Below are 15142 nucleotides of genomic sequence, written 5' to 3'. Positions count from 1 at the left end.
TCCATAATGATTTAATACTTCTCCTCGGTAGAATTACTTTCATTAAACGTGCTCGAAAGTTGACTTGTCTCTGCCTACAAGTGCACGGAGCTATTTGATGTGTACAGCAAGTAAATTGCCGTAGAGCTTAAGTTTCCGGTTCTAAAACCACGGAAAGTTATTCCAGTTCAGAATCGTGATAAGTTCGGAGACCCGCGTTGAAAGGTTTGAAAAAAAAATACACGAATCTCCTGAACTTCGACTAGCGATAAGTTTGTGGTAATTCTGCCACGATGAGGTAAAAGCGCGAATATGAGGAACGTAACGTTTCGAGGACAGATTTAATCGGTCCTTGCACATTGCACATAGTTAAATATAGTACGACATTATATGTATACATCGCACATTTTAATGCAAAACTATGGGCAAAGGAGACGCAAACCATGGGGTGCAGCATAGGTTTGTGATTAAACGGGATGCTGCAACGGTTCATGGACAATGACGAGCAGCTACGATAGACGGAGTTGATTCAACAAAAATAGAGTTACTGTCGCCGTGTCTAGGTGGAAACGGCTTTTCGTGGGTTTCATATGGGACGGCCACAAGCTGTTGCTACTCGGTCAAGTAGTCGCGCCAGTTTGAACAGTGACGCAACTTCGATTCTCTTTAGTTGACGCGAATCTATTTGTGGAATTAAGAGCTCGCTGAACGAGAGGGAGGAGGAAGGATCTTCGCTATTTGGACCACCTTATCTAACTGTCGTCATGTACGTGGACTTAGGTCGGAAGTCGGTGTTATACTTGACGACCAGGTTTCTCGTATCCGTTCGATGAAGATAATGTAAAAAATTTCAAGTAGGAAAAAAACGACGAAAAATTCCGTTGCTTTCTAGTTTCGGTGATGTTGCAGGGTTATCGATCAAGTTTAGGTAACTATTTACATCAACATAGTTTTCCAATAAGAAATCATAGCTCAAAAATAACTATCGCATCGTGTATATATTTCGTTAAAGTTGAGGTCATCGACTGTAAAGATATATTGTTTGATCAATTCGAAAAGACGTTCTTCCGATGTGATTGGATTGAAGTTTACGTTAGTTTATTAACTTTTCTTTGTTTTATCAAGTCGACCAAATTACACATCGTTTATCGTTACTTTCGGTAGATAACATTTCGCATTATCTGCACATGCAATGTTTGCAACTATCACTATCTCGCAACTTGTACGGTTTGGCGCGTGGGTGCGACGTCCTGCATACTTTCAATTCGCGTGGAACGTCGCAGCAGCCTTGGTTGTGTAATTCTTTATTATCATCGTATAGCTCGCGTATTGTTCCGGGGATATGCATCAACGCTATTCATTCATCAAGACGCGCCCAGCTCGCGAATTTCTAGAAACGCCTGTCGTCCAATTGTCGCGTTCCCTAGTTTTCCTCACAGTCAGTAACGACCCGGCGAACAAAACAAAGTGCCTCTGGTTAGCTGGATAGCGGAAATTCACCTACCGTCAGACTTCGAACGTGGTGGGTTCTATCATTTTCCACGTTTTCCACAGCAACACAATGCTCCGCCTCGCCCACGTTGTCTCACGATGTCAACCCATCTCACGTAGTTCCTTTCCGTCACTTTGTTACAATGTCAGTCAACCCCTATCTCCATCTTGCATCATCATGTGTCAGGAAATTGGACGTGTGTATCACGTGTGTGTATGATAAAGTTTCATCTGTAGTATATCAATTCAGACAAGTAGGAAAGCATCGACGTATATCGAGGTATAATGTATGTATACTTACAATTAGTGTAATTGCAATAAAAAATGACGAGCTAACCGAGGCATAAAAGAGAGACGAAGAAAGTTAGGAAGCTGTGAGAAATTGTTGAAGCGTTATGTTTCAAAGCTTTCTTCGTCGTGGATTTCAATCGCCGCCTGTCGCACCCTCGGGTTTGGTAATATGCGGGGGACAGTGTATGGGGCATGGCCTCCTGCATGGTTTTCTCATGAGTTTCCCTTCCTCTCTTATTATACACCATATCTACTGGCGTGTGCGGCATGCTGCAACCCTCGAGTGTATAAGCGCTCTGAAAGTTCACCACGTGGCCGCGTGGGCCAACTCTCCCCCAGTCCCCTCCTCTGGCGGTAATATCGACGCATAAAATACGGTTAAAATATACATCCCGCGTCCATTTTACATCTAAACACAACGTACTCTTTGCTAATATTCTGGTTATTCGATTGATCATTCATCGAATGATATAATATAATTTCTGCTGAATTCAAATGCAACGCGCATTAAAACGAAGCAATTTCCATTACATAAAAATTCAATGCAAGAAATGCAGACTAAAGGAAAAAGCAGATTTAAGGAAGGGTGAAAAAAAAAAGTTAATGTGAACAACGTGACGTACGAAGAGGGAAAATACAACAGTATAATTTTGCTTGTACGTTACGGTGGAGGAGAGCGTGCAAAATCGACAGATGTTTCCGACGCCCCGTAGATATACATATACGTGTAGCTTGGATGACGGCTGACCCCCTGAAACGCACATGCGCGGCCCAGCCCTTAAATTTTTCAACACATTTTTACGGTCTGAACAGAACCTTTACGTATATACACTTTTACGGCCAGGCATGTGGATGTATGTGTAAGGGGAGAGCTTGGCTACCGTTGCACGTGTTGTAAGTATGGTAGAAATGGCTTATGTGCGCCACTTCCGGTTGTTTGGAATAAAAATTTTCTTTCAAACAGTATCCCCCCATACGATATACTGTACACAGTAGGGTGTTTCAAAAGAAGACGAATTTTTTTTTTTTCTTATTGTGTCCAAAAATTGATAGTATACCTAAAAATAAAAATTTTGGCACCAATAGGAGCTCTTAATATCAATAGTAAGGTTTGCCTCTATCCATTTCTTTATTTTCCATTTAAATAGCACGGGAAAATTTATTTTTTATTTTTGAATTTTTATTACTTTGGAACGGTTCATCGTAACAACAATCTGAAAAAACAGATTTGTAGAAAATTTCACACTCCACAAAAAACGTCTGAAGATCAAAGTTCCTCAGATCAATCGTTTCAAAGATATCAGTGATCAAAAATAACACTAATCAAAAATTTCAAATATTTTCCAATAAAACTACAAACAAATATCATATGCCATATTTATATTATTTTTTACGTAAAATTACTTTAATTCTGTTAACCTGAGCCTGTAAACTTTTTTTTTGCTAATTCAATACTTAACTCACAAAAAGCACAAATACACAAATAAAAAGGTTAAAAATATCACATAAATGATTTTTGTGCTTTGTTTTTAGGTAAACTATCAATTTTTAGACACCACAATAAAAAAAAAAAAATCGTCTTTTTTGAAACACCCTAGTACACAGTGTACCTATTTATTACGATCGTTCTGTTATAGGCACATCAAAAGATGAAGCCGAAACTAGCAGCCAGAGTTAGCAGCCAAACGTGTTAAATTTTTTGGAAATAGAAAAATGCAGTTCAGTTTAATCATCATAATTCTGTAAAAGTATTAGGGATTCAAGGTGTTGCACAGAATTTTAATTTTCCGAATTCATTTGAGTGAACATTAGAACGTTTCGCTGCTAGCTTCAGCCTCGTCGTCAAACTCATGAAATACAATCGTTCTTTCAAGGTATAAATAACCGTAAACTATTGTGTTACACAAAAAACGGTGATAAGAAGTAAATAGAAACCAGATAAAAAAGTTTGGATGAAAGAAATTAGCAGCGAAAAAAAGCTACATCGATCTATCCAAACGGTTAAGCATTCATACGTGGACACACAATATATTATCAATCAATATATTTCATTTCAAGAATAAAGTATATATTTTAAAAAAAGGCACTGAGAAAAAAATTCAACTGTCATAGTTATTGGAAAATTCTATTAAAATATATGGTTATCGTTGAAACTAACGGTTCGATATGAATGACGTCATGATTTCATTTTGTATCCAGGACTACATTTTTCGGTTATTTAAAATAAAAATAAAAAACTAGAAACTTCTCTTGGTACGACGGGATCTTAGGTGTGGGTAAAAAAAAAATTATATAGGTATATTCATAATGGTGAAATTTTTTATTATCTTCCTTGATGCGACAATCTGCTGCAATAAGGAGGAAGAAGACGAAACCCGAGGTGTGATAAACTGGATGTATGTATACGTGTGCATGTATGTACGTACATGGCTTATGTATCTGCGACGTAGCTCTACATCCACCACCTAATAATTGGATTTCGTCAACGTCCGGTCGACCGAGCATGCGTCTCTCTTCCAAAGGGAGTCGCCCGCAGGACCGGGTGGTTCCTCCTTCTTTCCGATAATGCCTACCGAGCCATGCTGATCGGAAATACCGCCGATGATCAAAGGAAATTGCCAGTTTCAAACTGATTTCCGTTCATCTACCGACACCCGCCTTTCTTGCGGTAGTTGGACTCCTAATTTTTTCTCTCTTCTCGTTGTCGGCCATATAAATTATTCAGGACCAATAGAAATCAGTGATTGGAATCGGATGAAGTTAATCGTGTGGAAACGTATAGCATTTGAATTTCATAATAACGAACTTGCAACTTTGGCGGTATTATTTGCTAAAGTGTTTGATATTATAAGAAGGCATATCAAATTACAGGAAGTTATCTTCAATCTTCCATACATACAGAGCGAATTGCTAACGCCCGAACGATTTAATGCGGATGCGCGAAAACTCGAGAGAAAGAACAATTGTTTTGTCAGGGCGACCAACATTAATAAATTGAGATCACAGACTGCCGTGATGTATGGAACCTCAAAAATGTTGCCGCCCTGATGAAACAACTTCTTTTTCTCTCCTATTTTAGCGCTTGCGCATTGAATCATTCGGTCGTTAACAATTCAGTCTGTATATCAAACTTATGTACAGTAATGTTTATTAATAGGTTCCCAGTGGCTTACTATTTTTTTTTTTTTGGAATCGAACCTGGGACGAGTTTCCTTTCTATGCAAGTTTTATATGCCAATGACTAGCGATGCAAGCGACAGGAGAAACAAAATATACGTTGATCATAGACACGTAAAATTTTCATAGAAAGAAAGCTTGTTGCAGTTTTCATTCCAAAAAATAGTGAGCCACTAGGTACCCATTAATGAATATTACTGTACGTGTATCAGAAATCGCAAAAAATTAGACATAAAATCATTTGTGATCGTTCAGGGAATCGTAAGAAAATAGCATGGAAAATTAGGCATGAATCGTGACGTAACCGCTCGATTGTCGATTAGAGAAACAATTCGTGTTCGTGTTTTTGGTCAATCAAGGTAGGTATAAGGTGGATAGAATTCGCTGGCTACAATCGTAAATTACATGCTATACGATATAATATCGTGTCTAGCGGTTATTACGTGGATACATACAGTGGATGACAGGTTAATTTCGTTATTGGCACAACGATCAACGTAAATCAAAGAGTAAAAATTGTTTATCAGAAAACTCTTGGCGCTTCGGACAAAGCTATTTACAGCTTATTGTAATAGTTATTTATATGTTTACTATCCAAAAATAAGTCTCGATCACTCGGGGCAACGCTCGTGACTCACGACACGATGCAAGTCTATCGATTTTACAACTTGTTTCGCTTGCTTGTCGCGTGCGTAAATGTCTTTTATTTTTATTTACGTAACATATCGTACTTTACAGAGCTCCCATCATATTGTGGTGGGTGAAGCACAGGGTAATTATAATCGACAATTAAAATTGAATCCGTATACACCGAGAGAAATTTACGAGTATACTTGTGGTTATTCTTATTTTTTATCACAACTGACAAATATCCTTCCGTAATTCGAAAAATATTTAAACCGTTATTGTAAAGATATTAATTTCCTTAGAATTGTCTGATAACTTTAAGAAATGATATTGTTCTCAGAGTTACATGATTTTTTCTTCATTTTCTATGTTTTTTTTTTTTTTACGTTTGTTATTTTTCTCTGCTTATATGCGAAAGTTGCATACTGCAACGACCTTTAACCAACTTTTGAAGAGCTAACGAATACGCGTTTACAATACATACAAACTGCTTAATTCTCTTTGCTTCCATGGCGTTCACAGTTTTCAGCCTCCGCGTTCGTAGTAGGTAACACAGACGAGCGATTTATTTTTACTACTAATAAACCGGCGCTGTAGCCGCCATAATCCTCGGCTACGAATGAAATTTGATATACAAGTACACATCCAAAAATACATCATACACGCGGCTGTGAATCATGTAGAGAACTTTTTATTTTGATCCTTATTTTCAAATTCAAATTTGAAACTACTATTTCATCTCTGTTGAATCGAAATGCGTATTGTAGAATATTAAAAATTCCCGTTGTACGAAAGAAAGTTTTCCCCCAGCGTAAATCTATATTCCACGCAGGGATTAATTCTTTCCACTCTGCATCCTAATATTGTTTCAACGGTGAAATTAAACGCTGACAGATCTTGTCTGTAGTTTTAATCCTCCTGCAGTACAGTGTAGCAGTAATTATCAGCAACACTCAGCTATGTAGGCACGTCGTCAAATTTTCTCCCAGACTTTTGTAATTGGAGAGATATAGGATACACTGACGTGTGAACAAGGATCGCTCAATTGACGTTCAGCCAAACAATCTGTTGTCACTCGGTCTATCCACCTCGCTTGTTCACCTTTTGGCTTTGTTCCATCGATCGCTCGGTGGCCCAGAATTTCTAATGGATTTTATTGCCAAAACGGTGATCATCAATAATTTTCTACGCATTTTCTACGCATGCCCTAATTCCGTGGTGTTTTTTTTTTCGTAAAGCTTTACATGCCTTAGGTAAAATGGAAAAGCTTAAATTTACGTAGGTATATTTATTTATTTTTCTTTCGTTGAAAGAAATTTTATCACACATACCATGGGTCTTCTTTGTAGTTTATTTACATACGTGTATGTGAACCCTTATCCACGATTGAATGTATGTAACAATCTATATGTATACGATCAAGGGGATCCAACAGCGCCGGCTAGCCACAAAAGGGGTTTACGCGTCGATAAATAAGATAAGAAGATACGGACGAGCGGAAAATTGTCTCGCGGTGGCGACCATGTACCTATACATACCACATACACAGTCCCACGCTGTCAAAGCTCTGCAGGACTTTTTTGAACGTCGTGTGTATACGTGGTTCACGCATATACCGTTGTTATACAAAAGTATATAGTACATATTACGTATGTTTTATCTCCGTACTTATGACGTGTATGCACTCATCCTGTTCTATCTCGTTATCGCACTACTATATTTATAGTTTCGCCGAGGACGCGCTCTGTTATTTTTATCCTAGAAAGCACGTTGCGTCCTCACCGGAAGGATGATCGATAGTCTTTCTATATATTTTCTCTCTCTTACGATTTTGCATTCGAGATGCATTTTCAATGGCAAGAAGTATACAGTAATTCACATAAAATTTGGCGGAAGATAAAATGCTGAGAAAAATTTTTTAAGAAAAGTTTTCAAATTCGAGACGGAGAGTTGTATACACTAATAAGGTGTTATGTCTGGAAGTCACTTTTTTTTTCTCGCTCCCATGCGACAAACTTGTCATAAATGGCGCAAGAACACAATTTTTAAAGGTTGCTCTCGGAACTCGGAGTTTTTGAGGAAGATATAATTTTTCTCTGAAATTGTTACCACTCAGCCGCGTTTGATGTTACGTACTTGATTCCGGAAGCCTTTTGCAGAGAATTACGTTTTTTACAAAAGAATCCAACATTGAACAGGAAAATCGTAGCTCGGACCTTTCAAACATTATATGTATAGTAAAAATTATATACAAATGTCTGTTGAGCAAAGTTTGCAGTTTCATCGGCTGTTCACAAGTTATGCAGTCTCCGATTTACATAAAAATTCATTTTTAAACGTGTTGCATAGTATTAACAATTTTAGGAGAAAATGCCAGCCATCCTGCGTTACTTAAATTGTAGGAAAACTTCTAAATTTGAGATTTTATGCAAGAGATTCATGCCATTTGCAATAAGTTTTTTAGTCGCGGGAAACGAAAAAAAAAAAAAAACGAAAAACACCCTATCTATCAACTTATAGGTTAGATTTATACTGCATCAAATTTAAGTTTGGCAGAGACACGTGGACCACGTGGAGACGCGTTAAACAAACGGTAATAAACTTGGCCCTAGCGTGTGAACGACCGCTTGTATATAGCTATAGAAAGTACATATCAGCAATTCCATTCTCTATTATTACAGCCGTATATATCCTCTGATCAGCCCAGCAGAGTCTGCACTAAAGAAAGCGGTTAACGATAATTAACAACAATTCTATTGCCTCTTATTGGCCGCGTTTATTGTCAAATTGACGGAACTCGTAAAAAGAAGAATTTTATAACTTTTCGTCATTTCGGAGTTGCCGTTGCTGTTTCAATCTTCGTTTTCAATATTCGTCATCTTTTGCACAACTCTTGCCTTGCATGCACTTAATTTCCGTTTTTCGCAAGTAAAAGTCTTAGCGCGAATCGTTTTAGACCATCATTTTCCACGTCGTCTACCGACTTTCGCAAACAATTCGTCTATACGTGTGTGTAAAATATAATACAACACGGGCGTATAGGTATGCATATATTCCCTAATAAAGAAAGTTGCGCCGCGGCTTGTTCGTCCGTGGAATTATTACTACTGGGTTTGTATCGGCTCTAAAAGGTCTCTCTTGTTCCCGTCAGGATATTCCGAGCACTACTGCCCGCCTTTGAAACCCTTTTTTGTATGCACTCGAGGCTAGGTACAAGGCATTGATGCTGCCAAACCCACGCACACCCAATGAAACTCTAACTCTGTGCTCGCTGTGTGTACCGACTGCAAGTTTCTCTTCCCATTTCTAAGCTGGGAACTTTTGTTATACATATATATATATATATTATATATATATATATATATATATATATATATTATATATATATATATATTATATATATCTACGTAATTTCTATCATTACTATTCACCGCACGTTCTGCTCTCTATAAGCTTGAAAACTTATAATGAGAGTAACAATTCTGTCAGAGTGAAAAAGGAAAGAGACCAACGTAACGTTCTTATATTATATTGCAAGGATGTACATGATAATATAACACAATAGGCATACACTGTATAATCTGTAACTCGACCGAGAAGGAGTAGCTCCGTGTAATGCATGTATGCATGATACATATTTGAATGAAATGCAGAAGGGGGAAAACATCTAATTTAATCCGAGGGTATGACAGTGTATACACGTATGGATATATAAATACAATATGTGTATAGTCCGAGGGCATTACCGCGTCTTTTCAAGCGGATGCACACGAGTTTTTAATGCACACTGTCACACTGATGCACGATATTATACGAATGCCCACGTCGCCAGCCGTAGTAGGCTTTCATGAGTATTCTTGTCTAACGCGCGTACTACCGCCTCACTTTTCCCCGTTACAGCGATGCAGCAACGTTACATGCGGTTTGTAATAATTTACGACTGCACGTTATACCGCATATACCTACGTTTGTGCATCGTATACAATATCGTTTCTATGCATAATGTGAATAACGTATCTACGTCCGATGTACAGTACAAAGTACATTAATTTACGTACAAATCTCGGGCGCAGCAGTCTAGCTGGTACTTTAATTATTCATGTGCATCCGACGAATCTCGCAGCATGCTACGTTACGCCAAGCTATGACAATTAGGCTTAAAATCACTGCCCGTCGCTGTTTCCGACGCTGTTGTAATGTCCAAACTTGAACGAAAACTTGGCTTCATTATTTTCTCATGAAATTTTTTTTCATCCCAAATATGTATCAAAATGAAGGATTTAAAATTTTTGTATCTAAAAGGAGGTAATTGTTTCACTGAAATTCAACCCGATTGATTTTATTACGCGCAATTTTGGGTTTTTTTTTTGTATGTCGCATGTTTTTCTCGTTTGAAATGTATAACGTAGGCGCATATACTGTACGTACAGATTTTTGGGGATCAAAACATTAAGATAATTTCTTATCCCGTGACGTTGAGGGTTTTTCTGGTTGTGTAGCTTTTCCATTCCGTTTTTCTTCTCTTCTGCACTTTTGGCGCTCAGAGGGAGTTCCAGCTCGTAGATTACAAAAAGCTGGAGGAAAGCGCGGGCGTTTTATTATCTTGGGGTGGATCCGAGCCTCGACTGGGATATATATGTATATATATATATATCGCTCGGGTTTATGGAGGGAAAGACGCGCGACGACCGTGACGACTGGGAACAGAGAACGGTAACGATTTAGAGGACTTATAGCTCGTAGGCAAACTGAAGGAACGAAAATGGCTGTGACGCCGAATAAAGGATTCCCTGAACCACTATCGATGTTACACTCGTCCAACGAAACCGAATCAGTTATGTTGCCGATCCATTTCTCATTCCATACCATTCCCGTCAATCCGTGGCTTTTATCTCTTTTTTTGTTCTTGTCTCTTTGGTCCCGGTTTAGCTGTCTACGGGGTTGAACCTTCACCGAATTCATCCCATTTCTGTAACCATAACAATGTGACATGTGTATCTTATCCGAAGGAAAAATTCGCTGAAATTAAATATTCGATGCGTAGGAAATACGCGAGGCTTTTTAATGGCAACAGTTTTCTTTTCAATCTTACTTGTGCAGGTATCACATCAGGCAGACAGACTCGCTCGAATTGAGTTACGCAGCTACTTCCCTTATAACCGAGAATCTTATCCACCGAAGCAATTCTTTCCTTGATCTCTCTCCGTCCTTACTCTCCGGAATTTCTTCCGTTTTTTCTCCTCTTGCCCGCTTCTCGGCACTCTCCTCCCTCCTTCTTTCTCTCTCATCGTTTCTTCCCTGGGGTAGAATTTATATGGACGCGGGTTATAGTGAATCCGCTTGGGGTTGTTTGCGATTCCGAAGGGTCGAGGTTCTGGACAAAATCGATTACACCCGAACCAAACTCGCGATTCCCGTCCCTGCAGAATACCGTTCTCTTTGTCTAAAGTTTTTGCGCAAATTCTTTCAGGCCGTCGACCGATTTACTCAATCTTATACATGTCGTATACATAATTAATTGTATGAGGTTTCACTTTGCGACGTGATTCGAGAATCGAAAAAATTGTGAATTCCATGCAGAGGGATTAGAAAGAGAATCTTTTAGTTTGAATTCGATTTTGATCTGCTTTCGAAAAGACATCCATACATTATAATTTTCCAAATAATTTATGTAAATTACAGATGAAGGCGACTTTTGTTGCACCGTGTGTAATTTTTTTTTAACTACATTCGTGAAATTATATGCATATTAAATTGTGTTTAATTATTAATTGTCTAAAATTATCGTATATTATTCAACTTTACCGATTGGTGTAAGGAAATTTTACTTGTAAATGCATAATTGGTCAGCGAATCAATTGTTATTGACACTGTGTGGTCACAACCCCAATGGACTTTGAGACGCATTTTACAACGAATGATTATATTAATGAAAAGATAATCACGGACGTGTGATACGGCAGTTAATTTTAATTCTGATTGAGTATATTCAAAAGTTGTTATCCAAGCCTATAAGATAAGGAATGAAATGTAAATTACGATCGATACTTGCAAGTCTTTGATCTTAATATTCAAGTATTATGAATTTCGAGGAGATTTAAGAGAGATTAACATAGTTAGGTATATGTATACATGTGTAACCATTCCGCACGGTTCGAATTAATCGTGTTTATAATGTTCTTCTGCAAAACAAATATAACATATACGCGTAAACTTGATGGTACCAAATTTGGTAATACCTTAGTATTATATGTTTAGATCTATATAAGATGTGTATATTGTGTATATACAAAATTTAAATATAACAAGATGTCACGCGTTCATGGTAATAATAGTAGGTACGACGGATATGAACTCTGTATAACGCTGAGCGAAATTTGAAACTTTGGAGAGGAAATTCTGTCACAGCTGTAAGTAGGCACAAGTCGCTGTGGCGGCAGCAGCAGCAGCAGCATTCGTTATAATGTAGAAGGATGGCGTCTGTCTGAAAGTCTGAATAAGGCAGAACCTTGAGAGAGTATCATCTTACGTCATTGCTGGGCTAGATTAAGCCGGGCGCGTTTCTGTGAGCGCATCACGTGCGGGCTTCCGTATGTTTGGGATTTGTGTTTTTTGCCCCACGTGATCACGTACACTTCCATACAGATCTCGACGTTTGAATGAACCGCGAATTATACATAAAAAAGCGAAAAGATGTAAGCATAAGCGAAGCATTAAAACGTGTCTGAGCATAATTCCTATTTTCGTTATATTACGTACAAACATAGAGAGAGTTTATACAGTTTAGAGATGTTATATAACAGCCCCAAAATCGTTTCTTTGGGCGTTGAGATTGATGAGGGGAAATTTTAGCTAAGATTCGGGTAAGATTCATGCAGTATAGTTGATACATGCCACTTTGACAAGATTATATACTTTATTATTATTGATACGGAAAGTGCACATGCGGTCTTCATGCCTGTGTGGTTACAGTGATTGATGATAGTTCCTTCCCCGAGGGTCAATTCCGTTATCGGGTTCAGGGGCTGGTAAACACGTGGTGATAATTACGGAAGTTGGTCGGTTATTGTTATAGTAAGAAAATGGGATCGTTATATATAAATACGGTATACATTCATGATTTCACGGACGATGGGGTTTATTACACAACAACGTTCCCATATACACTATAAAACTTCGAGGAACACGATATTGCAAATAGCGTATCACAGGTATCTACTCGTATCTACTCTTTTAACCGACTTCGTTTATCGAATTACAAAAAAATTCCCCCACTGAATCGTTCCGTTTAAATTCTTGAAGGAAAATCCACTTCCTATGGACTCATCGTCAGTTAGGTATATCTGGAATTAGTGCTCTTATAATGCACTGACATTGGATCGAGGTACTCGTACGCTTTCGTTGACGACTTCCATGCACGGAGATGCCCAATGAAGATCGAAAGCTTTGCTTGAATTTCCTTCAAGTCAAGCCACCCGTGTCGATACCTTCAATGATTGATAAATATCGGATATCAACATTTGCACCGCAACCATCGGTACAATAAATATCGGTTTTTATTTGTATTTCTTTTTGTTTTCTAGGCGGTAGCGTCGGCCACGGTTATCTTGGCGATATGGATGCTGACTGATCCAACATTCATTGTGTCATTGGCCCAAGAAGAGCACAATTACCATGCCGGATTGTACATTCTCCTGGCGGCTGGGGTGCTCATGCTGATAGTCGCTATCTTGGGGTGCTGCGGCGCCTTCCGTGAGTCCCAATGCATGCTCGTCGGATTTTTCAGCTGCCTACTCGTCGTGATTGTCGCCCAGATTGCTGCAGGAGCTTGGCTCTACACCAACAGCGAACGTCTGAAGCAGCTCGTCGAGGCATCTGTTGCTAACACTGTCAAGGTGAATACATACCTATCCAGGCTTCGATTCTTGTTTCATGATCGTTATTATATTTTTGTGTTTTGATCGTATATCCTGCGATCGCATGAACTGTTATAATAATATCGAAACATTTTTTAGTCCGAGTACGGAGTGATCTCATCTCGTACGGCTACTATAGACGCCATTCAATCGGATTTGAGCTGCTGCGGCGTAACTGGACCGTCAAACTGGGCTGGCAGTCAGTACGTGCAAAAGGATCGTGCTGGCGGTATCAAAATTGGCGTCACTGCTGACAACAGCTATTACCGCGTGCCGCTATCCTGCTGCAAAGATAAGGGAAGTCCAAATTGCCAGGACGCTCTTAAACCCGGTGATGAAATTGGTTCAGTGATTTATGAAGAGGTAATTTTCACATTTGTCTTCAGTACATAGTGCATTACCCTCTGTTTCGGAGTCGTATGTAAAACCATGATATGTCTCCAAAATTGTTGAGATTTTAGTCTGTAAATGAGTTTTTGACCTTTTCTAGGGATGTCTGAACAAGCTTGTGGACGCGCTTGTAAGACACATGAGCATCGTGCTGGGCGTAACTATTGGAGCTGGAATACTGGAGCTACTCGGTTTGATCTTTGCATTGGTTCTGTGCTGCGCCATTGGCTCATCTGATAGATACAAAGCCTAAAAGCGTAGCTTCTCTCACGCCAATCTTCTTAACATCCTGGAAATCAATCAAATTTTTCAGTAGCTGTTTCATAATTTCAGTTTGTGCCAAGATACACGAGACTGACTATAAAACTTACTTATCACTCTTTCCGTCATCTTCTTAAAAAAAAAGTAATGAAAAAAGAAACCAAAGGAAATGCACACGGAAATAACATATTGAACATACTCAAAGACCAAAAATCTTAACTGATATATGATCTTAACAATAACTTGTACACTAAACTACATAAATTATTTAGATTGCGAATTACTCTAATCTGATTTCACATGAACCAATCATTTCTGAAATACTGTGCAAAAATATTCGACTCATTCGGTATATGCATACCTTAAACTTGATTCAGTTAAGAAAGTAATAGGGTCAAGCTCTCTATGGATAGATCTTGAATTCGCTTTTTTCGTGAGTTTATAGTGTGATAAAAACAAGTCTCACCAAATATTTAGCATCGGAGAATGCAATGAAATTTTGTAATAGATGAAGGGTTGAAATATGATAACATGTCCAAAAAAGTACAATTAAGTTCGACAGTAAAAATAACGCGATACGCTAGAGTCTAGACGTATGTGATTGAAGAACTTTATCGATTTAAACTTAAGACCATTATCTTTCCTTTAATAACAAAACAGTTCTTATAGCTTTGAAAGACAAGCTATTTTCTATTTCGTGAATTTCCGAAAACCAAGAAATACCGTAAATTTTGTCCCGAGGAGTATGTCCTGCTTTCTGATTCGTCAGAATGAGAAAAGTGGAAAGAAACATTTAAATGTTTATGTGTCTATTGCGTGAAATCAAATATATATAATGTATGTATATACCCATGTTCTAAATGGTAATGGAAAGAAAAGTATTATGCATATAGGTGTGACAACGTAATTTACGTAATGTAATAATACTCGAATTAGTACATCGCGGAATCGATTTCTGTCCTCTATATCGATTGTGTTCAACATTATGATTCCCCCCCCCCCCTTTTTTT

At 38.3% G+C, this 15142-nt stretch overlaps 1 protein-coding gene across 2 annotated transcripts in view; it reads left to right on the top strand.

Annotated features, from left to right (window-relative positions):
- Positions 1-15142, top strand: part of LOC124217589 (CD9 antigen) — a 23256-nt gene extending 8114 nt beyond the window's left edge. For both annotated transcript variants that reach the window (XM_069135292.1, XM_046623434.2), the window contains exons 2-4: positions 13149-13460; positions 13581-13844; positions 13972-15142. In XM_069135292.1, the coding sequence (XP_068991393.1) occupies positions 13185-13460; positions 13581-13844; positions 13972-14124 (693 nt within the window). In that variant the 5' untranslated portion in view covers positions 13149-13184 and the 3' untranslated portion in view covers positions 14125-15142. The remainder of the gene's footprint in view (positions 1-13148; positions 13461-13580; positions 13845-13971) is intronic.

Source organism: Neodiprion pinetum, chromosome 4, assembly GCF_021155775.2.
Source record: "Neodiprion pinetum isolate iyNeoPine1 chromosome 4, iyNeoPine1.2, whole genome shotgun sequence".
Taxonomy (NCBI): Eukaryota; Metazoa; Arthropoda; class Insecta; order Hymenoptera; family Diprionidae; genus Neodiprion; species Neodiprion pinetum.
This window is presented reverse-complemented; position numbering and strand designations above follow the sequence as displayed.